The 20,912-nt window shown below is 32.7% G+C and overlaps 3 protein-coding genes across 5 annotated transcripts; 1 reads left to right on the plus strand and 2 right to left on the minus strand.

Moving 5' to 3' along the window:
- Positions 1–8,987: 8,987 nt before the first annotated feature.
- Positions 8,988–10,368, minus strand: LOC121118259 (uncharacterized). 2 transcript variants are annotated; one of them, XM_040712817.2, is made up of 4 exons: positions 10,268–10,368; positions 9,902–10,040; positions 9,640–9,852; positions 8,988–9,223 (listed from the first exon to the last, which is right to left on the minus strand). In XM_040712817.2, exons 2-4 carry the CDS (start codon positions 10,038–10,040, stop codon positions 9,132–9,134), a joined length of 444 nt encoding a protein of 147 aa, XP_040568751.1. In that variant the 5' UTR covers positions 10,268–10,368; the 3' UTR covers positions 8,988–9,131. The 2 variants fall into 2 exon arrangements, with proteins under 2 accessions (XP_040568751.1, XP_040568752.1); XM_040712818.2 differs by having other exon boundaries at positions 9,902–10,048; positions 10,268–10,363.
- Positions 10,369–11,780: 1,412 nt separating this feature from the next.
- Positions 11,781–17,480, plus strand: Atg17 (autophagy-related 17). Of its 2 annotated transcripts, XM_040713655.2 has the most exons (6): positions 11,781–14,223; positions 14,302–15,322; positions 15,377–15,946; positions 16,047–16,106; positions 16,450–16,866; positions 16,948–17,480. In XM_040713655.2, exons 1-6 carry the CDS (start codon positions 12,887–12,889, stop codon positions 17,278–17,280), a joined length of 3,738 nt encoding a protein of 1,245 aa, XP_040569589.1. In that variant the 5' UTR covers positions 11,781–12,886; the 3' UTR covers positions 17,281–17,480. The 2 variants fall into 2 exon arrangements, with proteins under 2 accessions (XP_040569589.1, XP_040569590.1); XM_040713656.2 differs by lacking the exon at positions 16,047–16,106.
- On the minus strand, positions 17,422–19,125 carry LOC121119040 (PIH1 domain-containing protein 1). The gene has a single exon (XM_040713657.2). It carries the CDS (start codon positions 18,471–18,473, stop codon positions 17,517–17,519), a length of 957 nt encoding a protein of 318 aa, XP_040569591.1. The 5' UTR covers positions 18,474–19,125; the 3' UTR covers positions 17,422–17,516.
- Between the last annotated feature and the right edge of the window lie 1,787 nt (positions 19,126–20,912).

The raw sequence follows: 20,912 nt of genomic DNA on the forward strand, positions 1-20,912 counted from the left end.
TTATTCCATAATGTGATGCCTACACACAAAACCTAATTTCTTTTTATCCAGCATTTTCTCTAATAAAACACTAGTTCCAGCTTTTCTACCAGTGTTTGAGCAAGTTGTATCAAAACACATAGTTTGTATATTGTCTTGAACAGCTTCAAACATTGCAGTAACTTGCACTTCACCTCTATCAGATGGAAGCTTAAGAACACAAAGTAATCTGGAAATTCCTCTTCCAGAAATTATTACTGGGAAACCATTTACCCTTTTCTTTTGCAATTAGATTGGACATCACTTTACCATCATAATGGATTAACGGAGGAATGTTACATAAGATTTTTTCTTAATATTTCTTTGTTTTTTTAATCTATATTTAATTCTCTTAGTACGAATATTACTTTGGTTAAGAGCAAACTCATTAATGTTTTTGCACATACTCTTGTCTGATTCTGCTAATAATGTCAACAGCTTTTCGATTAGACACTTTTGTGTGATCAAGAGCTGATGCAACTTCTGAAGTCATTAAAGTTCTTGTTCCTCTTTTAAAATTTGATTTAGTAGACTCTAGAGGTCTTCTCCCTCCTTACAGTTGTCGCTGTCTTCCGAATCAGAAGAAATTATCTTTATTGTATAAAAAAATGTCTATTTTCTTGCTCTTTTCTTTCATAAACTTGTTCTTTTCTTTTGATTTTTCTGGTTTCCTTAGCAAAAAAGTTTTTATTATATGTTATTAAATATTCTTCAACTATTATAATTAATAATTATAATAAGAGTATAGTTCCATGCCAAATGGGTTTAAATTGTAAACAAAAGTATTCCTGATCTGCATGCCAGAAGTTATGTTTCATAGAGGGCGCTTTGATATTGAGGACACCTTTGAATGTCTGATAATTAAGGATAAATACAATCAAAGCAAAAATCATGACTTGTTGAAGGAAAATAGAGAAAATGTAAAATCATTCCACGCAACATGTGTTATATGTACTAGTTTTCGATCCAAACTATTTGGCATTATAATTCATATTATTAATATTTATTTATCTGGAAAGGATTAGTATATCCTAATAGATATTATCTCAAAAAATTATAAAATATAAAAAACTGCTTTTTGAATTGTTTTCACGATAATAGAGGAAAAAATCCTTTCTTTTTTTTTTGAAAAAATTGGCAGTTTTTAAAACTTTGAGGCCGTTAAGATACCTCTAAATATTTTTCAATTTCGCTGAAACTTTAACAATTATATACTTTTATCAATAAGAACAGATTTTGAAACGGCGACCCAGAAGTTTCAACAAAAAAAAATAAGAAAAACTCTACTCTACTTCATCCGAAACAACAACTAAACTTGGTTTGCTGACTTCAAACATGTTGTTAGAGACACCAACGAAAAATATCATCGTAAAAATATCAAAAGAACGTGGTACATTTGTACATGAGAAAGCTCTGTCCAAAGTATGCTCACTGTTGACCAAAAACAAAAACATGCTGATGACCCTTCACAGCTGCTAGATGTTTATTGTTGCTTCAACTAGCAGAAGATATGGTCAGGCATACTAACTCATCAGTAGTATCAGGAGTTTTGATGGGTTCATGGGCGTCTAGAGGACCCTAGGAAAGAGCGTCTGCGTGAAGGATGTGAATCCCTTTGACGTGCATGATGTCATGATCGAATATAGAAAGGCGAAGGGTGTAACGGGAGAGATAGGCAGTGATGACAATAGAAAAGGTCTTTCTGAGGATTAAGAATAAACTGGAGAGGTCTGTGGTCTGTTTTTAATGGAGAAAGTTCGGCCGAGGAGGAACTCCTCAAAGCACTCTAGCCCAAATATTATTCCAGTGCCTTCTCTATCGATCTGTAAGTAGTTCTTCTCGGCACTACTCAGCTACCAGCATACATGAGCAATAGGACGGTCCTCTCTATTCACCAGATGGGACAAGATGGCTCCGAGACAAATAGGTGATGCATCATTTGTGAGGAACAAAGGCGAAACGGAATCATAGTGGGCATGGATAGGAGGTGGGAACTCGAGGATGGGTCGTACCAGTTCTGGATCAATCGACTTCCCTCCTTCAGATACTTTGAGTCCGAAGAAGGTAAGTCCATCGCATACGAAGACACACTTGCTTTTGGTAAATATAAAGCAATTTTTTCCAATGTTCGACAATGTGATTTATTTATTGTCATTACCGTCAATCTTGTTTTATGAAAAAAAAAAAAAAACATATTACCGAAAAATCAAACTTGCCCACTAGAGCCCAGGAATCTGGTCTCATCAGAATTAAACATACCCTTACGTACGTAACTAAAAAATTCTAACCAACTTTTATTTTATGTCTAAAGTCTGTATTTGTCTCCGTTTTTTGAAATAAATGCGTTTTTATCATTCTTTTTTAAGCAGGAGGTAAATCAAAGATACACATAATTATTTTAATACATTGTAGGATAATGATAAAAATTTCTCAATTTGGGGTATACAACTCCTCCAGCCCTCCCTCAGAACTCCTTTGGATTGACACATTTTGGGTTTCAATTGATAAAAATGTAATTTTATTTTAATTGATTTTTGGAAAATACGGATTATTTTTATGTATTTTTGCATGGACAAACACAAATAAAGTTTTTAGAAAGATTTCACAACTCTTAGCTACGTCAATATTTGTTTGAAACTATCTATAATAGTGTTATTTGTATGTATTTCTAAGATAAGCTTTATGCATATGTTTAAGATATAATTGAGTATTACAAATTCTTTTTTTCTGTTTTCTGTACTAAACATTAAAAAACAACTAAATATAAATATTTTATTAAATTTCAATCCAAAGTTATGAATTTACTCTGAAAAATTATCAAATTCAAGTTATTGTTACAGTTATTTAAGTAAAATGTATGTTGTTTTTAGTAATTACAAGATTTTGCTTTTAATTATGAATACTTCGTACTTTGAGGAACTGTACATAGTGAAGAAATAAATTTTATAAGATTATAAGAAGTTATATGGAGACTAGAAATTAGCAGTCTATCAGTTCACAAAAAGTACATAGAAACTCCATATTTAAGCAAATGAAGCTCCTTCTTTTCGGGTTCTATCTTCAATTTATATTGAGACGAGTGAAGCAGAAAAAAAATGACTAATGTTAAGACAAGGTCAAAATCGATGTTTCGATAAAACCTTGTGGGCCATTGGAGGAAACTCGACAAATACCAACACTGGGAGGAAAGCTGGAGTTATGTGTAGGCTAGAACTATACATTGGAAGAAAGCTGGTATGGTTGGTGTGCAACTAACAAACCGATGATCAACTTCCTTTACGTCGTCTTATTGTTTTCTTTGATGGCCAAACTATGTTAGACAATAAATTATGTGTCGATAGGAAAATTGCTTAATTATATTATAGAATTTGATAGTAATCCAAAGTTTCCTGGAATATCTATTGGCCCACTTTTAGTAAAGTTGTTAGACAAAATTATTCAAGGTATTTCAACTCATCAATACTATGGGTATCAAATTGTCTGTCCAATCAGGGATGGAATGCTTCATGAAAGAATAGCCCTACTAGAGATCGGACCTTTGAACTACATCCATTGGCTCACCACAGTAAACATACTTCTTAGGGATTGGATGTCAATGCAAGGACTAAAAAAAACCACTTGAAGAATCTGCAATTCGTTGTTAAATTAATCATTGGAGTGTACTATCCATATTGATTCAAAGTGAAGGTAAATCATTCCTACATTCAAGGTTTCAACTGGACTACCTCAAGTCCCAGAGGAAGACGGTAGTGAACATTGTGATGCTTATTGCGAAAAGGTTTGTTTGGTATAAGCATAGTAAGTCACTCATCCAGGCAATATTGGGATCTGAGGATCAGAAGGAAATAATTGAAAGGATGGAAAGAGTCTTGACTGTTAGGCGAAAAGAGAACCCAGACACTCAGTTGGGCAACTCCTCTATCACGACTAGAAGAACACCTAAAATCATCTGTAATGCTTCCATGATTAGTGACTTTATATGCTGGTAAATGGATGTATCAGAACTACTACTCACCTCTATTCTAAGAACATCAGAGGTAAGAAAGTTCATGAATACTCTAATAAGGTACCCACCTTACCTCGCCATAAACAGAGCGTTTATAGGGCAGTAGAAATGGTGAACGAAGTCTCCCCCAATTCCTTCTCGTACGAAAGGAGTGATGGAGAGATGAGGTCTGGAGAGATCAACATGAGGCTAATGTCAAAAAATGAATCAAAGCAGAACTTGAGCAACTTAAAAATATTCATACATAAATAAAATTATTTTATTTTTACATTAATTTGCAGAAAACTTGCATTCTTAATATTCAATTATACATGCGTGCGGGTCTAAAACTGAACACTCCTTTAAATTTAAGCCATGCACATATTCGTGATTTTATTGAGTTGGAACCGGTTTATACTTCGGGCAAGGGTCTTGACTAGTTATAAACAAAACTCCAGCAAAATTTAAATAGCAACAGTGAAACAACAGCCGATAATATGGAGAGACGTCGAGTCGCAATTTTGGAACTTTCCGCCCGGGGAAAAACTCCCACAGAAATTCCAAAGGCTCTGAACTGCACCCACACCACCGTTTACAGCGTGGTAGCTAAAGGGACTCTTGAGGCGACCACAAGATCTAAGTCAAGGCCTCGAAGGTCGGACGAAATGGTTGCTGCCGTGGAAAAGTCTGTCGAGGACAACAGAGGCAAGGTCACCGTCAGCGGCCTCTCCAGGGAGTTCAACGTCAGCAGAAGGACTATGGACCGGCTACTTAAGAAAGATCTTGGCCATAAGGTCTACAAGTTCTCTTTTTCGTCAAGCCCTCAAGCCACAAAATTTAAAGGAGTGTTCAAGTTAGACCCGCACACCTGTATCTTATATGTATGCAAGAAGCCTATAATAGAAAATACATATGAATAATCAGATTAAACATACTTTCAAACTAAAATTGATTTAGCTAAGAGTTGTCTAATAGTTATAAAATCTAAAAATTCAGGCTGGACTTTATTCAGGGCAAGACCACCTCTTTGAGGACGTCCTACTACTCATTTGCCCAGATTTTCAGGGCCTATGGTAACCAATACGGGTGCCTCTTCCCGTCTCATGTCTCGATTCTTAGCATAATTACGGAGGCTAGTGACTTACTCTGGTTGACCGGCGGAACTTCATTGACTGTGTAGGTGAGGTAATGGTCGTTTCTGGAGTTTCTCAACTAGTCCACGGTCCAGTTTTTCTTATATTGTTGCTCTGCTGCGTGCGAATCAAATTGGCTATACTATGCCTTTTGGCCTCCATCTCTAGAATGAATTAACCGATTCTAACTTTCAATAGTAGCTCGTTTGAATGTTAATATTTACAGGCTTATGGTGTTAAAAAATCTTTAAACCTAGAACTCAAATTCGGCCTCCATGACACTATCAAAGTAGAAGTCGCGATTTGATGTCGTACTACTTTATGATTGGAACGCGGAAAGGGACAGAACTGAAATAATCGCTGAACGAAGAAAAAAAATGAATGAAACACCAAAATAGTGGAACGCTTACAATCCTGGTAATATTTATAGGTGTGATTGAAATATTTGGATTCAAATAATGTGTATTCTTGTGAATCAAATGAATGAACAAGAGATCAAACATGTCTTTATTTTTCATCATCTCTTAAGAAATGATAAAAATAATAATTTGATTTACAACTCAACTTATTAGCCAGCATATGAATTAATTAGTGTAATTGAATTAGTCATAAAATTAATTGAGTTCGTTATGTAGCATCCTAAATAAATTATAGTTATCTTTTGAGGTCCCTCATTTATTTTATCTAGTGCTTTATAATAATTAATTAATTATGAATACCCAAGAGCAACTCTGGATATCAATTAGTTTTTCAAATATTTTCGAAGTTTGCGCTCCACAGCTTTTTTCAGGGGTGCTCCGCAACATTCCTTAAATATACATTCTGCCTAGTCCAGCTATGAAAAGCAAGCAATTATGCTAAGCTGCTGAGCGGGGTCTGACTTACACTGAAATAACGAAAGGGAAGACCTAAAAGTCAATGATCACAGATCTATTTTTCCTTATATTTAACTTACTTATAAGATATTAGTCCTATTTTGTATACGCACTTTATGCATCTGTAGTATTGTATGTGCCCTACGACCGTACAAAGTTTGGAAACCACTGTTTAAAAGTTACAATTTGTGTCTATTTTTTAATGTATTTTTAATCAGGCCGATCTGTGGCAAATGTAAATGCTGGAGGGGAGCCACAATAGAGATGGAGGAAAAAGAAACTTCCAAATTTCAATTTTATTTAAAACTAGCGGGAGTACCCGACATTCCTCGGAGTTATTTTTTAAACCATCAAACAAAGTTGTTCAATATTTTTTTCACTTACATTCATCGTATAGTAAATTTTAAATGTCTATGAGTAATTATGTCTGAGTTTAAATTGTGGTGCGTCAACATAAAATAATCTTGAACAAAAATTTATTTCAAAAATCAAGAAAAAGAGAAAATGCAAGTTTATTTTTTTACTTCCTATAGGCACACAGTCTAATATTTCATACATATTTGAGTCAACTATATGCTTTTTATTCGAACTTGTAGGATGAATTAACCTTTATTTAATTTAAAAAACTTATATTGGCTCTGATATGGTCTTTCAAATTTTAATCCATCAATTGCTCATTCTTAATTTGTGAAGATCAATTTCGGCTACCTTACGTGCAATTTTGCTGTTCCTTCAAAGAATTAATAAGAATATTTCATTTCATCTCCATATTCCCCCTTTTCCACCCCAAACAACAAAGACTTTTGGTACCACTGTACCCGCCTTTTTGGCTCTTAATTTCTATGTACTACCCAACCTATGTTTAAAACTAATGGCATGGAAAATCTGAAAAACAACCTTAAACAAAAAGGTTAAAAGGGTTAACAGATAAATCAATTGATATCATGATAGGACACATGAAAGTATCTTCACGAAAAGCTTGCTCATATAATTTTAATAGATTTATAGTCTACTCTCAGAACATTGGCATGGATCCTTTTAACGTCTCTGCAGAATACTTAATTAATTATTTAAGTAGTTTAGTAGAAGAGGGAAAATCTTTCTCTTCTGTTGCATCACATAGAACAGCAATTGTAAAATTTCAAACAGACTCAGCAACCTTATCAAATTCCTCTAATTTAAAGAGATTCATGAAGGGTTTATTTCATAAGAGTCCACCTTTACCGAAATATAGATAAACATGGGATGTCAGACTTCTTTTGAAAGTATTGAAAACCTAGGATAGGATAAATTTACCAGCTTTAGAAAAACTATATAGAAATAATCTTATGTTTAACAACTCTAGCCTCTATTTTCAGAGTATCTTCACTGAGCATTTAAGGCTCAAATGTAAAAAGAAATAAAGATGGTTCTTTATTTATCCCACTCTTAAGACAAGAGAAAAACTCAAACTTTAGACATTTTAGAGGAGGAATAACAATAGGAAAATATAAGAATGAAAGATTAGACCCAGTGTCTCATATCTTTTCGAAAATCCCTTAAGAGAGATACCACTTTCCTCTTACATGCAAAGGCCTGCTAGCACAAGTTTCTACACAAACTCTCAGCCGCTAGTTGATGGTTTGCATGGAAGCCGCCGGTATTGACACTAGCTCTTTCATCAGGCATAGTACTAGGTCAGCCATGGTTGTACTTAAGAGAAATGAAGGGTCTTCCTTAAACGAGATTATCAAACAGGGTTTTTGGACTAATAACTCTGATAGCTTTAGACGTTTTTATAATGTACCATAAAATAAAATACAGGCCGAGGAGGATCGTCCTTTTGCAAATAGAAATATGTCTTCTTTGTTTTGTATCAATGGAAATGGAGATGTCCCCTTCAATCCATATATTATTATTTTTTTTTTTTTTTTAGAAATCAAGAAATATAACTTTTCCTTTTTTCTAAAATTTAGTAGACTCAATGAGCATTCTTTCATTTTATCTACTCATTTCGTTTCGAAAATCAATATACCACCATTGAAGGATATAAATGTATAACTACAGAGATGAAATGAAATATAATACTTACCTATTTAAAGTAGTTAAGTAATATTTCATAAATAAACGTAGGTATACAATTCCAGGTCTCACCACGCCATCCTGTACAGACTTAGTTATTTTTTCCATCTTTAGCAATATGTCAAGGACGATACGAACGTCAGAGGAAGTTTTAAACAAAAGTTGGGTGGTACATAGAAATTAAGAACCAAAAAGCGGGAACCAAACGTCTGAGTTGTTTGTGTGACCGTTCTCTATTGGGGGGAATACAATTGTATACCAACATTTATTTATGAAATATTACTTAACTACTTAAAATAAGTAAAGTATTATATTTTGTTAAAAATCACCTGCTGGAGAATTTATGTGAATTGTATTAATTTATATTATATTAAGAGATAGATAAAAATCAAATTATTGAATTCGTGATAAATAAAAACAATTCCTGGGAATTCTTAAAAGTATATTATAATAATCCTACTCAAAATTACTAATAGTAAAGGGAAAGTTGTGAGGCACAATTTCAAAATGAAATTGAATTAATTGAAATGTTTCTCACTTTAGATGTATTTTATATACTACATTTAGTTTTTATTGGGGCTACGTCTACAAATCAAATATTACTTAACAATATAAAATAGCTAAAATATAATATTTCATAAGTAAATATACAATTATAGTTTCCTAAGCTAAGGCAAATCGTTAAAACCCTCATGTAAAGATGTTTAGTAATTCATGGTTTAACTAATAACTAGTAAAACATCTCAACAATCAATTTATTCTATTCATCCCGAATTTTATGTTGATATAATTATTTGATTATAATACTCTAAAATAAATACTTTTACCTTCAAACCAACCCATAATCATGGCATCTTTTAGCAATAAAAAGACAGGAATCACGGAATTAATAAATACAAAACAATTACTAAGAAGTTTCATAGTAACTTGTCAATTCAATTAGATTTAATGTCAATGGTCATCAAACAAAAAGAAAATCCACTACCTTATTTTAAAATATAATATTCACATTGACTATATAAAATTATCATGACTATTTAAAGAGAACTAGCACTTTCGTTATTTCTTGGTTTTTTCTTGGTTTTTGATGTATTGATCTTCCAAAGCAGATTTTCTTTTGACAAAAGATCCTCCTGAAGATCGAACAGCCCCTATAAGAAAAGAAAAAAATGTTAATTGAAGTGTCAATCAATCAAAAATGAGGATTTACATATATATATAAACTTTGATTTTTACTGTGTTTTTTTGAAGCAAAAATTGTCTCAATTTAATCATTGAGCAAAAATTCTTACAAAATTGATCATTTATTCCTAATTCAAACAAAAAATTACTGAAAGAAACTGAATTTATTGTTTCCTTCATTTACAAATAATTAATAAAACATTAAATTTGCTAACCACTAACCAGGGAAATTATCTTTTTTTCACAAAATATGTACCTATATCAAAGCTTAATCTGACCTATTATAATTAGATAACAATAATACTTTGATCAGGTCATGCTTATCAGTCATAAAGTGTCATTGAGTTTTGTTTCAAAAAAATTAATTGATTAAGTATCAATTTACCTTCTCCACTTGGGGATGGATGAGAAGTTGTACTGGTTTTTCCAGCATCTTTGGAAGGATCCATTTCTGTGGAATCATGAGATTTCTGATTTGTTTCATTTTTTATCTTATTTTTCATCCCATCTAATGCTTCTTTCTGTTGTTCCCGCATGTATTGCTCTTCCAATGCGGCTTCCCTCTTTCCAAATGAACCTCCAGCCTCTCGAATGGTACCTACAAATTTAGTGAGGTCATTATTTAATATATATAATGAATCAAATACCTCCTCCACCACCCCCGCGTCCAGCACCTTGTCCTGGAGTTCCCTTATTTGCAGACGACATGGTGCGGATGGATTGATGACAACTGATTGGTTTTCTTAAATACTGTAAGAACGTAGTGATTCCTTTGGATGACATCATCTAATTTTCTTAGAAAAACATATGATAATATTCACTCATGAACAGAATAGTCAATACACAATAGACCAATCTAGTAATTACTAATCAAATATCCCCCATGGAAATACACTCAGGTACATTAAAAATCAAATTTCCCTATTCTAAATTATACACAAAATTAAATTTATAGTTTTAATAAATTATTATTTAAATAAAATCAAGTTAAGAATAAATACCAAATTACGTACCTTTAAATAAAATTAGATCAGCTGATTTCAATTATGATTTTTAGAGAACTAATAACATATTATTGTCTAGCCAGGAGCGGATCACTAAAAGGAATATGGAACGCTCTCTTTTTTTGTTCTTGGCGGAAGTGTAAAATAATTTTCTTATAAAAATAATGTAAATGCAGTAAATTAAAAATTTAACAGATCATATCTTAGCCATTTCAAAAAATAATTAAATTTATTTTAATATATAGTTCAACCATGAAAAAATTATCCTTTCCATGACATTGAATATATATTAAATATTTTTAATTTAACTCCATATAATATTATAATGAAACACATATACATATAAAGTAGAATTTGCACTATTACTCAATATATATGAAAGCCAATTTCTGCAAATGTACAATTTCCTATCAAAGTCACATGGTTTCAAAAAATGTATAAGAACATTTTTCAATCAAATTGCATCAAAATTCTTTAACATCGAAGCAAAAAAAATTGTTTCTGAAGCAAACAGTCAATTTCATGCAAATAAAAAAAAGAAAAGCGTGTCAACTGCTATTTTTCCGCCCTTTAGTTTGTTTCTATTGAGATTTTGCTCATTTTTGACTGTATATTTTACATAATATATGTGTTTCATTATAAAAATTGATTTAATTTAAAAATATATAATACATATTCTTTATGATTGAAAAGATAATTCTTTAATGGTTAAACTTTCTATAAAAAGAAATTAAATTAAATTTTGAAATGAGTAAGATATGAGGTGTTAAAGTTTCAATTTCCTGCATTTACTTTATGAGTATGAGAAAATTATTTTGCAATTCAGTCAAAATAAACTAACGCCAATAAAAAAATATTGTTCAAATTCATTTGAGTGTTCCTTGAACCATGGTCCCATAGATTTTTCAAGTAGAAACTAGTGTTTAGAAATTCATGCTCAACTAGATATGTATATAACTGAATAATAATACATTTATTATTATGATTCAAGGTCAAATATGGGATTATAAAGTATATACGGACATCGTTATAGTCACACAAAACCTCAAAAAATGTCAATATTCTGGTCAACTGTTATTATTGCTATATCACTTTTAAATTAAAAGGAAGAATGGTTCATCATAACTCCTCAATTATTTAAATTAAGTTCGTCAAGTTAGTAGAGGCCTGCACGTTCAAATTTTTCATATTTTACGACTTACAAAAATTGAAAAAAAATGACGTCACCTACTCCATTGTTATTCTTTGAAAGTATATCAATAATTATTACGGAAAATAAAAATATAAATCACGCCCCTTAATAAAATAGTAACCTAAAAGGTAATTACTGTAATGTATAATACATTTATGTAGTATTTGAATTTCAATTGAAGAATGAAGATATCAAATATAATAATTTACAGTAGAGCCACTAAATTAGGAGTAGAAAAATGGAGGTTTAGAATGAAAGGTTGTGTGTGTGAGAAACTATAAGCTATAGTATAGTAATACTATACTTATAAGTTATAACTAGCTTTAGCTCAAGGAATATTGAAATGAATATAGAACGTTCTTTTTTGGAGTGCGCTTATTTGGACTGAAGTGCAAAAGAATTTTATCATATTAATAAACTAATTACAGTTAATCGAAACTGTGACAACTCATATCAGTCATATCTTAACCAATTAAACAAATAGTTAAATTTATTTTACAAGAAAGTTTAACCATTATACAATTATCATTTCAATAAAATATAATATGTATTATATATTTTTAATTTCACCCCATTTTTATAATGAAACCCATATAAATCATGTATACAATAACACTGAAGATAAAATTGAGCTAATTCACAATTGAATCAAACTTTTGTGAAAGAAATTGGCAGTTGAATAACTTTTTGAAAAACATTCCCTATGGCTTTTTTTTTTTTTTTTTTTTTTGCATTATATTGACTTTTTGCTTCTGAAACATTTTTTACCTTAAATATTGAAGACTTTACTACAATTTGATTGAAAAAAGTGGTGAGTAGGTGCTTTTTACTGCAAAACATTTATTGAACACATATAAGTTGGATAGAAATGGATTTGCTCTCGCTCATTTCCAGAAATAGGCTTGGATACGTCATAATGTGTAATAGTGCATATTCTACATAATATATGTTTCATTATAAAAATGGTGTTAAAATAAAAATATATAAATATATTTTCTATAACATTGACATGATAATTTTTAGTTAGTTAACTTTCTATTAAAAAAATAAATTATTTTCTGAAATAAGGGTAAGGATATGAGGTGTTAAAGTTTCAATCGACTACATTAATTACTTTATAATATGAGAAAATTCCTTTGCACTTCCCATGAAGCACACACCAAGAGTGCGTTTTATATTGATTTCAGTGTTGCTTGGCTAAGTACTAGCTAGAGACAGCGCAAAAGTATATAAGAAGCTGAAGAAAGAGAATGAAAAAGAAAAATGACATTTCATTCACAATAGACAATAAATAGTCAATACACAAACTGAAAGTTGACTAAAGTTGCTAACAAACTTAATACTAGAATGGACGCAGGAAATTCTGGATGGTGAATTGAAGATCTTTGATGGGGGCTAATTGAGAACAAGGAGAGAGAGATAAAGATTGTTGTAAGATGTTGTATATATTTTTGGTTGACAATGGAAGCATGCTCCAACTGGACATGAATCTTGCTGTGGAGACAGTGGGAAGTCTGAAAGGAGTGTTGGAAGCCCAAACGCAAATCCCAGTGGAGAAGCAGATCCTTTTGATAAGTGGAGGAGAGTCTTGTGATGAGGAGCAAAAAGTGTGTAAATATACTGCGGGAACAGATACGAACCCAATTTTTCTGTTTTCCATGTCCTCCATTGAAGAGGGAGGCGGAGGATGTCCTCCTCTCATGCCCTCGAATCCCAATCAGGACATGAATAGTGATCGACTGAAAAACAAAGTGGAGTCTGCCCTTTCCTTGCCGGACGCCTCATCTACTGTAGCGATACGGGCCACAATAGCACAAGAGTTTGTAGAGGCCTCAAGGGAGCAATCTCGCTTATGTGAAACCCTCATTCATGACCAACATTTACAGCATCAAGGATGGTCAGCAGTTGTTGCTAATTTGGAGGACACTGCCTCGGATCTACACAAACGATACGAAAAATTTCAAAATGCTTATAAACAATATCTCAAAGATCGAAATCACTACAAAGCCCTTGTTGATGAATTTGATGATGACATTACTCTACTTGATCAAATCCCTGTTTTTCCTTCTCTTCTACGTGCTTCTTCCGACAAGTCCATGGTTGGTAGCATTATTCCTGGTGAACCCTATGATCATGATCGCTCTGTTAGCCTTCTCGAATGGATATCCGAGAGAGGCTCCAATCAGTCTCTATGGCAAGTGGCGGATAGCTGCTACCGTATTCTTACTCAGATGGATGAAGAACAAATGAATAAAATAATAACTAATGCTCAGGGTGCTATTGAAGGATCCAAGAATACATCCATGAAAGAAATTAGAGGAGTTGGTGATAGATTGTCACAACTTGAGCAGCTACTACATGAAGCTAAAAAAGTTGTGCAGGAACAGTCGGATTTAGCCAACGCATTTGTCCAAAATCAACAGAGAGCATCAAACTTGAAGGACTCTTCTATTTTACCAAATCTTTGTGATTCACATAGACAACAGCTCATCGTAATGTCCAAGAACTATGAATCTGTTGTTTCAATAAGAAAGCGTTGTGCGAATGCTAAGGGTGAGCTCTCCGTCAATCTACATTCTAGGCTCAAGTGGATTGTTTTTATACAAAATAAAATTGCTGAAGCTGCTCAAAGTATTGTCATTAATTTTGAGAGTTTGCGAAGACTGGGTAAGAAATTGGAAGTGATGGAGCAGTTGCATTTGGCTCCATCTATGTTTATGACTACGGCTGTTGAGGTGGTGAGGCGAAAGGCTTTTTCATTAGAATTTTCCAAGTAAGATCTATTCTAACATAAAATAAATTTGACAAAAGCATATTCATTATTTAAATGTTTAATCTTTTTTTACTCTAGGCAAGCATGTGAATTGTCAACCAAATTTGAAAAAGTGTACAATGAAGAAATAAATCTTCGTGAAGAATTTCAATCTAAACTAAAAAAACACTTTATATGTCGTATGTTCCCTGGATTAGAAGATAATCCTCCCTCATTTGCAACCAAAAAACCCAAGCCTTTCGATGAAAAACTTCCTGATATAACGTTGAATGATATTGAAGAGCTTCGTCGAAAGCTTCCAGAACTTGCATCTTATCTTCAACTTCCAGAAGAAAAAGCTCTTGATCATTTACTAAATCGTTCCTACAACGATGGGTTTACTGAGCAAGATGGCCTAACTCGAAATTCATTGCAAACAATGGCTCAAAGACTTCCTTCAAGAAATTCTCACGAGCTTATGGCTATGAGTGTTATGAATCCACTTTCATTTGATAATAAAAAAATTCCAAGTCACGTATTGATACATTCACGCCCTTCATCAAAAGTCAATTTAGATAATTCTGATACTGATGATACTAATGAAGATATCGGAAAAAATCATTTGAAAAAGTTAACTCTGTCCTTGCCATCTGAGCAAAATAAAGCCATTAATAATAAACCACAAAAACATACTGCTATTTCCGACAGCTCTGGTGTAGATCCAAACTCTAGCTCAAGTGCACCTCCATCCAGTTCAAGTGAAGGAGGCGCTAGTCTTTGTTTCAAAACTGGCGCATCCTCCATATCTTCTTCCACTCCTATTCATCCCATTTCTAAACTAAGATCAGAATTAAATGAATTGAAATATGATGTAAAAGGCTTTATTCATAAATTTCAAACAGAAGCGATGCACGGATTAAAAAGGGAGTTATCGTTATATGTTACAAGTGCATTTGGGCCAATGAGCGAAAATGTCACTCGTTTGAAGTCAGAATTACTGTATTTAAATGAAAAAGGTGGAAACGAATTGGAAAATCTTCGAATTGAAAAAGAAGAACAGTTGAGGGAGTCAGTGAGGAAGATGACTCTCGAGCATGAATTGGAAATGGATAACCTCAAGGTAAAGATTTGTTGAAGTTATTTTATATATATATATAACATATTTATCTTACAGGTTGAATTGAACAAAATTCAAAATGCAGACAATTATCAGCAGGATATTTCAAATTTGTCGAGTAAGCTTAGTGCCAAAAATAAAGAAGTCTTAAATTTGAAACAAGTATTAAATCTGTTAGAAACAGAACGCGATTCACTTTTGGCGGAAAAAGACAAAATTGTGTCAATACTTGAAGCAGGATTCATTCAGAGAGAAAAGTTATCAATTAAAACAAGAGAAGAGGAATTGAAAAAAGATTACCAAGAAGAATTAGAGCGAACTCGGAAAGAGATCTATGTTGATTTACAAAAGGATTTTAGTGATAGAGAAAAACATAAGTTGGATCATCTTGAAACCTCACAAAAACTAATTGATGCTAAAAAGGAGGAGGAGTTTACATTAAGAATATCTCAAGAAAGGGAAAAATGGAAAAATGAAAAGGTCAAGGAAATTCAAGCAGAAGTAGATAAAACCAATATGATGGCAAAGAAGGAAATAGATGTTTTGAGGTCTAGGTTCAAAATTATGCAAGCATCTGGAGCACTTGAAAGATCACCTTCTGCTTCAGAATCTGAATTGTCTCTCGAGGTAGGTTTTTTTTATTTAATAGGCTGATTACTTTTCTACTTAGTTTCGCGAATATTTTATCTGTTTTCTTGATCTTCATAAATATATATATGTTTTATAGCTACAAAAAAAAAGACTGAAGAGTATTCTAAAAGCTTCTCCATGTATATATTCAAATCAGGTAAAATAAAAGGATGCATAATTTTTGATTTTATCAATCCCTAGTAATAATCACATAATGTATCAATAACAGAACATTTTCCAAAGTAAAACAGCATATAACCTAATTAGTATTAGGAACTGCATATATGCAGTTAGAAGAAGAAAATAGAAGACCTATGTATTTTTGTTTTATCAGAATTATCTAACAAATAATTTGTTTAATGAAGAATTTTCTCTAAATGTGTTACATTTTACAAATTACATGCATACAGACTAATACTTGAACTCTTAACTTAGTCCAATTTTATTTGCTTAAAATAGCATCGACGGATGATTAAATAGCATTTAAATTTCCATTTTAGAGTCCAAGGCCAGAGCTTCTTGAGCAGATACGTTCTGTAATGGCTAAAGAATACGATAATAACTTAAAAGCAGAGCGCAATAGATGGGAACAGAGACTTAGACAAATATCTGCTGAACATAAAAGTCAATTAGATGACCTCAAAGCTGAAAAACAAGTCAACTTCAATGAGGTTTTAAATTCTGTTGTTGAAAAAAAGGATAGAGCAATTGACAAGCTCACTCAGGAAATCGAAGAACTTAAATCACGAAAACTCAAATCTGATGATGAAAAGAGGGATCTTGAAACAAAAATTGAGGACTTGGGATGTCAAAATGCAAAATTAGAGTCAGAAATCAATTATAATCAGCGAATAGGAGAAGATTGTAGTGAAGATGAGGATCTCACTAGTCTTCAAATGGAAAATACACGGCTAAAGGTATTGATTTGGGATTTGTTGTTTAGTGATTATTGTACATATATATGCTGAAAATATATTCATGCTAATAATTCATTTCAGGAGCTGTTAAGCAAGAGAATGAGCGACAATTACTCATGTGGAAAAATAAGTGTCACATCTACAGACATCGGAGATTGTGTAATGATTGTTTGGAGTCAAGAAACTCAGCAGTATATCATTTACAACGAAAAAGGTTATTATGCTTTTCTTCATACAGATAGTATTCAAAGCCTTGGTTTAAGCGAAGAAAAGCGCTTTACCACAGGAATTGTTGTGGATGGAGAATACTGCGTCACTCGAAGATCGAATAACAGATTCAGGCTCCCAACAGGTACACGATTCCGTAGAGTGAAATGCAAACCCATGGATATTCGTAGGTCTAATACCAATTAATTTCACTACATAAATACATACTATCAATACTTCTGTGGACAATAGCTAAAGTTGTTGTAACTTTAATTTCATTAATGAAGATTCATTGTCAGATTGAGGAAAATTTTGCAATTTTTACTATATTAAATAATATTAACTTAAAAGATTCTATATTAATTTTATTTTGTTAAATATATAAAAAAATTACCTTTCCTGTATAATATTAGGGACTATTTCAATATGGGAAAAACGTGTCTTTATTTAAATAGAGGCATATTTATTTTTAATGTCTGAGATTTTATATGGTACTCGGCAAGTGAAGAGTCATTGAATATCAGAAGAGGTAAGAATACGTCCAAGTTGTAAGGGCCTATATCTGTTCCTTTATTCATACTTTTCAATTTGATTCGATCTTCTCCCAAGTCCAGTTCTAATTCGCTAGCAGATCTTATACCCGGTAGATGTATCTCTGCGCTAAGTATATTTCCCTCCGCCTTAATGAGTTTGAGTGCAGGTTTTTTTGTTTTTGAAGAGTTCTTGGAAATTTTAATTTCTTCAATCATGCTCTTATTCTCTGATGTTTCGAAAGTTTCATGGATTTTTCTCTCTCTTTTTTGTATGCGATGTCTCTGTAATTTACCATAATAGTTTTTCTTTCTCAAAATGCTATATCCGTTTCTATCTACATTGAGTTCATCCCCGTATTTATCGCATAGACCCTCCATGGCCACATTGACGAGAAATGCAGTAAAAACAGGAGAACCATCAACCACTTGATCAAACCATGCTCCGTTTACGGCAACGTCAGTCACATAACACTTTTTTGTTGACTTGTCCTTATCCTCACGAGGAGCTCCCAAACTCATAGGTACTCTGTAAGGGGTTTCATAGTTCTCTTCTTCAATAATTTTAATCAAGTCTTCTTCTGATATTGGAGCTGCAGTAGGGATTTCGGACACCTTACAGAAATTAATAAATACTTTTTTCCCATGAATATTGCAGGATTTGACACAAAAACCAGGGGAGGGAGTCACTTCAATGGAGGAACCCTCGTAGGAACCTGGAAAGAGGGAAGGAACTTGGGTTTTAAACTTAGACGTCGCTTCACTCGTTTGAGGCGCGTTAAGTATAGATAGACTTTTCTCGAGGAGGGAGTTATCCACTTCTAATTTCATAGGCTGGAAACCCGTTCCAACCTCTGGTATCCGATTCATACTATAAAGCAAGTTAAGAATGAATATTATAATTATTACTATCTAAGACTGACTAAGAGTAAAGAAGTCAACTCTAAACTGAAAATCTTTATGACAGAGAGAGTCACAAACTCAGAATATTTAATCAATAAATACTAATTTTAAGAAACATGGATATTTGAGATAATAAATTTAAATCTGCGAGTCCCAAGAGTCTGTACGATGTAACTGCTTGTAATGGTCTTTTAATGGGACAGGTCCCATGAGTGTGGCTTCTAGTTTGGCTTTTCTTGCTCTAAACCAGACTTGATCAGGCCTCAGGTCTCCCTTGACTGAATTAAAGTAGGCTTCTTCTTGCTCAGGAGTCACACATCTGGACGCATTACTCGTTAACCCAATGTTTTTCACCTCTCTTCTCATGTCTTTCTGAGCTTTATCCAAATCCCAAGGCTTCACTTGCCGATTCAACTTATATTTCCCACTGAAGATGTTGCCTCCGGGCATATTCTTGGGCCATAGGTACAACACTCCACTTACACGCATGATTAAATCTGCCTGAGTATTGAGAGATACAGAATGAATGAAAGCCCCAGTCCGATATATCACTCTCGCTAGTGTCAATAGTCAACGAATACCCCAACCTACAACGCTCTCCAAATATGTAAATAACACGATTTTAGCAATTATGAGCTTATTTATTCTTATGTATCGCCCAACCTCGAAAGTCTTCTTCCAACCTAACAAAGGGTTTAGAAATTATAATAGGACCTCTTCTTGTTGACTCACAAAACCTCGTGACCCGAGTACGGACCACTAGGAAGAATTCCTTTAGTCATTCCTCATTACACAGCAGTCTGCAGAAGGAAAAAGCAGTGAGGGAAGTATGGATTTGGAAAGACATTTCATCCATGCTCATTTGGATGGAATCCATTGATACATGGATCAACAACCATCCATTCTTCCCCTTACTAGGAATTCACACGCCTTCGGATCTCGACTCCTAAGGGGCGATCTCTTGACTGAACAAGTGCGTCACTCGTTGGAGCTCATCTCATTTAATGGAAGGATCGTTAATTGTGCACGTGCATCTTAATGTCAGGGTCAATGATAGTTACTTCTAATCTCGTTCATCATTCTCTATACAATACATAAATTCCTCAAGATCTTCTACGGAATCATCGTATACTTCTACATATAAGAACTAAGGAGTTCCATAAAACGACAGAAAGACCCAATGAGGAATAGAGAGAGAGAGAGTGAGTGAGTTCTCTTCCTCCATCCACAGCTCCTTTTTTGAAATTCATGAAAGTCAACTCTGCTTCGTCTCCTACTCTAAGAAAACTATTTCATTAATAAGAATCCTTCGGTGTTCCTAATTTATGTAATGAAGAGATCACTCATCTCAATCACATTTATATCAATTCCATTTATTTGTTGGACTTTGTGATATACGGTCTATACGGATAATTATATAAGCTGGAAACTTCAATCTCCCATCTGATTTCTTTATTACCACTTAGTCTCTTTTTTTGGTCATTGGAAGACAAGTGCAACAAGATTCTATACTTGTAAAGATAATGTGCTTCTCTTTTCTCGATATTTTGGTCTACAAAGCATATTCCATTCTGATATTACAAATAAATAGTTAAATAGTTCTTTTGGAACTGGAGAGTTCCACAAAAAGAAATAATTCCTGAATGAAGTAATCAGTGATTAACAAAGAGTATCATTTCCCATAAGCCAGTCCCTTCCAAAGTCGACTTTTTTTCGTCTCTTATTCTGAGAAAAATATTTCATTCTAAAGAATTCTTCCGTTTCCTTGATGTATACATGGCAGAAATCCCTTGGAAAAAAGTAGAAGTCAATCTTAGACTCTTAATGAATATGCAGCCTTTTTTCTCTATACTTTTGTCTGCAATGTTTATTATATTTTGCTGTTATCTGCATAAATAGATCTTGTGAATTGTTGAGTACTAAGTGATTATTTGATAAATTTGACCTCTTAACTTCTGTAGACTTGTAATTTCGAAACTCAGTTAGTCTTCTAAAAAACTTAATTGCTTTACATCATATTTGAATATTATCCACAAGAAGATTTAGGTTTCCACACGAATAAAGATTATTAATAAGTGTTTCTCATAAAAGTTCTTATATTTAATTATTAGTTATTTTAAAAATACTCATTAATGATATAAATACTGAGGTTCAAAATTAAAAGCTAACTATTTATATTTTTTCCCCGCTTTTTTTTATTTATACCTATATATATATACATGATATATATATATGATATAAATGTATTATTATTTTAAAATATGAATAAAACACTTTTTTATAGTAAATTCTTTATTAAACGAAAGAAAATGAAAATTCAAGATAACTTAATAATTTTTCTGGAACTTGCACTAAAAGAAGGTTTTATCCGAGTGTTATGCTACTATTAACTCCATTTATGAGATT

The sequence above is a fragment of the Lepeophtheirus salmonis genome, chromosome 5 (assembly GCF_016086655.4).
Source record: "Lepeophtheirus salmonis chromosome 5, UVic_Lsal_1.4, whole genome shotgun sequence".
Taxonomy (NCBI): Eukaryota; Metazoa; Arthropoda; class Copepoda; order Siphonostomatoida; family Caligidae; genus Lepeophtheirus; species Lepeophtheirus salmonis.